Here is a 7305-nt window from a genome sequence, read left to right as displayed (position 1 = left end):
AGGCACGAAACCCACAAGCTCAAGACTGCATTCCATGGACTCTCAAAATTGTCAGAAACCTGAAAGATTCCTCAGCCCACCCAATTGAGAATGCAGAGGGAACTGTAAGCTCTCTTTTTGTAGCCCCTTCCCAGCGAGAGTAATCGTGGCATTTGACTTGCCATCTGCATTTTTGTTTCTCCCATCCCTGGTGTGGGCCACGGAAGCCAACATTCCTTCAGCTTGAACTCATCTAAGGGACTGGGAAGACTCACAAAATAAATTGAGCATTAAGGTTGCCGTACACTTTCTTTTAAAAATCTCTGTCTTTATCCAGTGGCCACCTGTGAAGAAGCTCCCTGAATATAGAAGGGGAAGTTGTAAGAAGGTACAGGGCTCGTGCAAGTAATTATTTTGGTGAACCGTTGGGGTGGTAAAGAAAAGGCATTTTAAAAAAATACTTCCTGAGGAGGTTGAACTACTTTAAAAAAAGAGTAGCACTATTTTCTCAGAAATACTACCCCCAAATCAAATCGTTAAAATCTTGGCCTGAGGTAGTTTCCGAACCTGATTGCAAGGATAGTCAAGGAAACAGAAGCCTAACAATTTAGTCAACAGGGGATTCTGGTGGGGTGGTTAGATAGCTAGTTAGTGATTTAGGGTTAGTTGTGTGTCAGATCAGACTGAGCACATCTAAGTAGTAGATTGTGTGAATGGAGTGAATGAATTCTCCCTTTCCTTCCTTTTTTAAAAAGTGAGAAACTGAGTTTTGCCTCAGAACTCATTAAAGATTATAGAGAAAGTAAAAGATAAATCCAGGACTTGAAAAAATTCTGTCAAACCTCAAAGCTCATGATCATCATTCGATCTATACCAACATTTTCCAAATTGAGCTCTTTTGGAGCTTTAGGATGGTCAGGCCCACCTTTGCGGGGGCAGGGGACTGACATGGGGATTGGGGTCGAGAAGATGCCAAATGAGTGGATTCTCATCTTCACTCCAACTCCAACTAGGGCTGCCCTGCTTCTGCCTGGTTAGTATTTGGGGATTCCTTGAAGGACTGGTTTGAAATAGAGCCACTGCTAAACACCATACTGAAAACCGCTTGTCTATAGCATGCCACTTCCTACAAAGGACTAGGCAAACACAATCCTTCAGCTGGCTTGGCAACTGCTTTTGTTTAAGGCTCTATAACTCTGGTTTTTCTTCTACATGCGTTGTCTTATTCAGCCTGGGCAGGGCACAAACGGCAGTCACTGCCGATGGGTGTTGGTCTGGAACAACATTAAAAAGAAAGTGAATGGCCTCAGCAGGGCTAGTCTGTCCATTCTGTTCCCTTTGAATCCTCTTGAATTGCCATATGGGCAATGCATGTGTGGTCTGTTCTCTCTGGGGGCTCTGTGTCAAGTCTTCTACCCCTTAACACTTTCTGGTGCCCTTGAAACCAATGGCGTGCCTTTAATTAAAGGCAGTGGGTGGCATGCTGACGGGATTAGGATCACTGTCAGTTCTCCCTAAGGACCAGGGAACCTTGTGGCCTAAGTTTTCCCATATGTTTACAGGATTGTTTATATTTCTATGTACTTCCAGGTAAAACCTAAGAGTAGGTGGCACTTATCTTCTCTGGCTTGCTGTCTGCTCTACCTGCTTTAGGAAAAGAGTAGAGGTGAATCCCAGGGGCATGTTTTTGGCTGTTTCACTTAACTGGAAATGTAAGGTGGTATGGCTTTAAATGCATTGCTATTCCACCCCTAGCTTCATTGCAGAATGAACAACAATGATGAACTGGTGAACATCAATTGCAGACATGTTAGGAAGGGCTCAGCAGTTTTGTGAGAATGAAGCTGTATTACTCAAGTGTAATGAGCCAAATAAAAAAAACCTTGTTTTTATGCAGCACTAGTACAGGCCCATGCCCTGGACATGTAAGCGCCTTTTCTGCTTCATTGTAGGTTTGGAAGGCTCCGGGTATTCACTCAGCCTTAATGGCACAAATGTGAAAGGAACATTCTGGCTCAGGGAACTGAGCTGAAATGAATATCAGGGACAGAGCTTTTGCCAACTAATTATGGACTGAATATTCAAATACAGGATTTGCAAAGTGTCAGCTACCTAATGGCCCCACCCTGAGCCCACACACACAAGAAAAGGGTTTAAAATTATTGGCAACTCAGCTTAAATTCTTTTACAAATTCAATATTTATTTAATTTTCTTATGTACAAAAGATAAACTCCAAATGAACATAAAAGCAAATAAAATCCTTTCAGCCACACTGACTTTAATTTCCCATTATCTCATAGTCACAATTAATCCTATAAACAATTGAATGTCACCACAATGTCACATTTGTTATACAGAAAGAATGGTGAATTTGGCTATTTTAAGAATTTTAAATAGTGAAAAGAGATCATAAAGTATCCTGGAGGCAAAGGATTCTGAGATAATCTCTCAATTTTAAAATAATCTAAACAGCAAATCTCCAACCAAGAATAAAATGTATTTGAAGGTCCAAACTCACTTCCACTTTGTTGATCCAGCATAAGAGGCCCAACATTACTATAATCATTTTACATTTCTCATTTTCCCAGAGGATGTGGACCACTGATGCGTAAAACATATACAGTTTATGTTGAAAGATACCTAAACTGAGTTCAGAGTGAGATTTTGCAGGGTACCATTATTTCCATAGGAAATTCTGGTAGCAGGAGAGTCACTTTGAATTAAACATAGCAATGGTGTGTAGGAATCAATTGACAATCCCTCTGCTGATTATGACCAAACGAACATTACCTGGGTAAGAAGTGAGGCCAGTGATAACATCATACACACAGAGATTATTTTTTCATAAATTGAATCATGTAGAGTTTACTGTTGATGCTAAACTCAGTTATTTAAAAGGCTTTCAAAGAAACTCAACACTTTTGCATAACCATGTCTCCAAGTGACCCATCTACAGGTTTGTTTTTAGCTAGTTAGCTCCTTGGGGCAAATTCTTCGCCTAGTACCTGAAAACATAACTCTCTTGGAAGCAAGCAATAGTTTCATTAGGGGGACTAAGGCCAGAAATAGACTTGTTCTGTTCACTAAATATCTTGTGCATATTTAAAAAAAATAACATAAGAAAAAGAATACACTTTTTAAAATTCGGTATCTGTAGTTTGTAAAACTGCTATCATGTTAGCATGAGCTCAGTGCTGACCTTTTCAGATCAATCATAAATATTAAATTCTCCCAATAGAAGTATTTCTAGTTGAACTGGGAAAAACACAAACTAAAGCTATAGCTCTGTACTATGAATAGCCACTATGGGTGTCACACTTTTGGAGGAGGGGTGATAATACATAAGAGCACATATGAATAATACACCTTAGTTTATAGAAATGGAATATATGAAATTTTTAAATGATCTACATCTGCTGTTGATATAGCTTCTAATGTTATCAATACTGCCATTATACAAATTTTCTTGAACACATGATAATAAACCATTATATACACAGCTTTGACACACCAGTTTTTATATGCCTTCCTATGGCAGGACAAAAATCAATTCAAAGTGAAACGTTGAATTAAATGATATATAAATTACAAATTTTTCACTAGACAATCAAGGAAATGATCAGAAAAGAGTTTTCATCATTAGATTTTCGTCTGCATTGGATTCCACCTAAATATCCAGAAGGTCATCTCCACTTTCGTCGCTCTCCACGGTCAGCTGTCGAGTCCACCACTTCTTAACTTCGGAACCACAGGAAGTTGCATCAGTCATGGGGTTCATTTTGCACACTACAGATTTCATTGTTGTCCGCCCCCCAAACCGTAAGTTGACGGAGGATACTGAATGGCTTATTGGTTTTGGTGCTGTGGAATTGAAAAGAGTCTTATGAGCAAATTTGTGTTGCTTCACCCTCCTATAAATCTTTCCTGAAAAACCAGGATATTCCAATTAGTAAAACTTGTGGCTAGTGAGTCCTGCCTATAGTTGTTAAATATGAAACCTTTTTCAGCACTGGATACTTTGTATTCATAATGGATGTTCGAAATCATGCACATGGACAATTAGTGATACCATTTGGAAAAAAATGGTGCTCATCCCCTTCACTCTGAGATTATCACAAAAACTAGAAAAACACTAGAAGTTCCAATTTTGGTAAATATAAATGTCTTAGAAATGTGAATGTGAGTTGGTGTTCATTACTATGTGCATATACAGGAAAAAAAAAACAAGGTAAAAGCAGTAATAGCAGAATAGATGGTAAGGGATAGAATGGAATATAGAGAGGCCTGGAAGGAAAGATGTGGGCAAGAATATTCAAGGAAGATAAATTTGAATTTTTTTTGTGAAAATAAATTTAGGTGTAGCACAGGCAGAAAAGGAGTGATTCCTAGATAGGAATCTTCTCTTTCTCATCCATGTATCTGAGTAAAGCGGTGTGTTCTGAAGACTTCATTAACACACTCATGGCTGTGGAACTCCACAGTGATGGTTTTGGGCCCAGCTCTGTGATCTGTAGATGATACACGGCAATGGATGAGTTCACTTTTCTGAACCTGGGTTTCCTTGATCATAAAATGGAGTGAATACAATTTTCCTCACTGGGCTACTGTGAGGATTAAGCTGATTAAATGAGACAACTTAAGCAAATGCAGAGCACGACACCTGGTACGTTGTTAGTGTCCCCAGAAAATGCTCTTTTTCTTCCCCCTTTGTCTCTTCAAACTCATCGTGTCCCCAGTAGTATTTCCCTTTAGTTGTCACCATTTCTGACACCGGGGCGCCTAGGCTTGGATCACTGGAGTCACCTTTGACAGCGTGCTCTCTTTTATCCATTTAGGTGAATAGCCAGTGCTGTTGAGTCTTTCCCCCCAGGCCATTTCTTTTAACCTGTCCCCTTTAGTTTCTTGACTGTTGCCACCAGCTCTGTTCACCTCCTTTTCCCAGACTACTATAACATTCTCCGACTCATAATCCTTCCTCTAAGCTGTGCCATAGACAATTTACTCCCACACTGCTGCCAATTCAATCTTCCTGAAATACAGTTTCCAAATGTCATATTTTGCTCAAACACATTTATTGGCTCCTAATCGCCTACAGGATATAGTTAAAACTACTCGGCCTATAATTTAAGGATTTTCATGGCCTGGCCCTACTACCTATTCAATCTTCTTTCCCGTTGCTCCCTGCTTTGATTTAACCAGGTTGATACTAGGTTCTCTTTGATTCCTGAATAATACATTCCTGGATGTGAAAAGGGATATTTTCCTGTGGTGTTGAGTCCACAAGACAACTATAGCCTTCAAATCTGAGTTTTGCTCTCTTTTGCTTTGTGGAATAGACGTGGGACAGAAGAATTTGCAATGTCATTCATTTTCTGACTTTGAATGAGCTGAAACAGGAGCACAGTTAAACAGCAGTTTGAAGTCCCTCTTTTATGGTGGGCTCAGTTATCTATAGGAAAACCATGTAGGGAGGACACCGGGTTGGGGAGAGCACTGCTCTCCCTCTACTCTTGAGTGTCTTTAATGGGAGTATTCTGGCTCTCTAAATACCCATGTTCTCTAGAAGACAATTCCCACACTGAATCAGTAGAACGTGGAAAATAATATGACTGTGAGGATTAGATGAGGGGACACATGTAATGTGCTTAGCACAGTGACTGGCATCATGGAAGTACTATATAAATGCATATTGATGTTTTGATGCTGTTAAGGAGGTAGAGCCGATTACATGATGATGGGGACCCACCCAGCTACAAGGCACACACAGGGTGTGAGCTGAGATAAAGCAGCGGCCTGCACCTCCTTTGAGAACTTCTTTGGCTTTTTCAGCAGGATTATATCTGCCCGCTCCCTCTAAAATAAATTTTGCTGTGTTTGAGAATGCCTTGGTTATGCACAGACTCTCTTCCTCTTTTCTCTTTAGATCTTGGCTACCATTTCTCACTTTGGTCATGGGTTCTGCCTTCTCAAATATGAAAGCTGAAAATGAGGGCCAATATGATGATATTAAGGCCAGTTATTTTTAAGGGGAATGTTTTCGATGAAGGGGTACAGTGTTCACTGTTTCACTGTACGTAAAAAACTTTAGATACAGACTCACATTTTGAAATTTAAAGCCCCAAACACAAATAGAGAGTAAATACTTTCAAAATGCCCAGTGGAGAGATGTCTCGCTGTACATACCTGAGGGCAAGCGCCACTGCCCAAACTTCCTCTGGGGCTTCCCTGCGTCCGCTGAGTCTTGCCGACTGCCCCCTCTGTCCGACAGGGTGGGGCTCAGGAGCTGCTGCTGGCTGCTTGTCTGCTGGAAGAAGAATTAAACAGTTATGGTTTTTTCTTGATGTTGTGTTCTCCTCTCTGTGCTGGGCTGGACCCTCTTTTTAAGACAGGAAGAAAACATGGCAGGAAAATAAGTGGGAAGAATAAGAATACATAGTGTCCACAGTGGGGAGGGAAAAAGTGAAAGTGGGGAAAAAGAGGCAAGGAAAGAAAGAGCCACCACTGTACATTGTGAAAAAAGGGAGGCGACCTTCCAGATAGTACCTTTTTGGCATTCCTCAGTAGCCCCCACTGCCACTTTCCTGCCACACAAAGGAAATTGTCCTTTACCTCTTGTGCCCTGACTGGATACTGGGGCAAGGGTGGTGGCATTGGAGGAAGGGAGCTGGGGTGGTGGGGACTGAACTTCCTGGTTTGGGAGCGCTATATTTTTGTCAACCTGGAAATCAGTACCTAAAGCTTCAGGAAAAGAGTTCTTAGCAGACGAAACTCTCTGATGGGCCCTGGAGGAGGGAGAAACTGATAACAATGTAAGGCTAAAGTCAAAGAGAAGTGCTAGGACACACATTTTACCCATTTTCTGCTTCACCTGTCATCTGCCCCTTCCCCAGCCCACATGCTGTGGTCTTCACATCTCTGACTCTTGGTTACCTTGTTAGCTGTTTTACCTAAAAACAGAGACCTTCTGCCATCATCCTTTTCCCCTGCCCCATCAGCGCTCTCTAACCGGCTAGCCTTACCTTATCCTGGCTCCTAAACACGTGCCATTTCCAGCCATCCTCAGGGCAGGCAGGGGCAGGGCCATTGCAGAGCATCCCCTTCTTCCCTTTGTTGACTCCCTGCACAAGCCCCTGCAGTTGGTGGCAGCTGATTCTTATAGGATGGGGAACCAACAATGTGAAATCCACCCCAAACTGGGCTGTGGAACAAGAGGCCCTCTTGGAGGGTCCTGCTGGGCCAACGGAGCTGGAGGCTTCAGTGTTTACCCCTGGCACCCATCTGGGTTGCTATACACCATGACACTTCCAGCTACCAGGGGGCTCGTC

The 7305-nt window shown here is 41.8% G+C and overlaps 1 protein-coding gene across 3 annotated transcripts in view; it reads right to left on the bottom strand.

Annotated features, from left to right (window-relative positions):
* Positions 1-2159: 2159 nt before the first annotated feature.
* NALCN (sodium leak channel, non-selective) overlaps positions 2160-7305 on the bottom strand; it is a 373030-nt gene continuing 367884 nt past the window's right edge. For 2 of the 3 annotated variants that reach the window (XM_037800332.1, XM_037800334.1), the window contains 2 exons: positions 6164-6284; positions 2160-3841 (listed from right to left, as the gene is read on the bottom strand). In XM_037800332.1, coding sequence (XP_037656260.1) covers positions 3648-3841; positions 6164-6284 — 315 coding nt within the window. In that variant the 3' untranslated portion in view covers positions 2160-3647. The remainder of the gene's footprint in view (positions 3842-6163; positions 6285-7305) is intronic. The other variant, XM_037800333.1, reaches the window with a different exon arrangement.

This window comes from Choloepus didactylus, chromosome 12 (genome assembly GCF_015220235.1).
Source record: "Choloepus didactylus isolate mChoDid1 chromosome 12, mChoDid1.pri, whole genome shotgun sequence".
NCBI classification, from domain to species: domain Eukaryota; kingdom Metazoa; phylum Chordata; class Mammalia; order Pilosa; family Megalonychidae; genus Choloepus; species Choloepus didactylus.
This window is presented reverse-complemented; position numbering and strand designations above follow the sequence as displayed.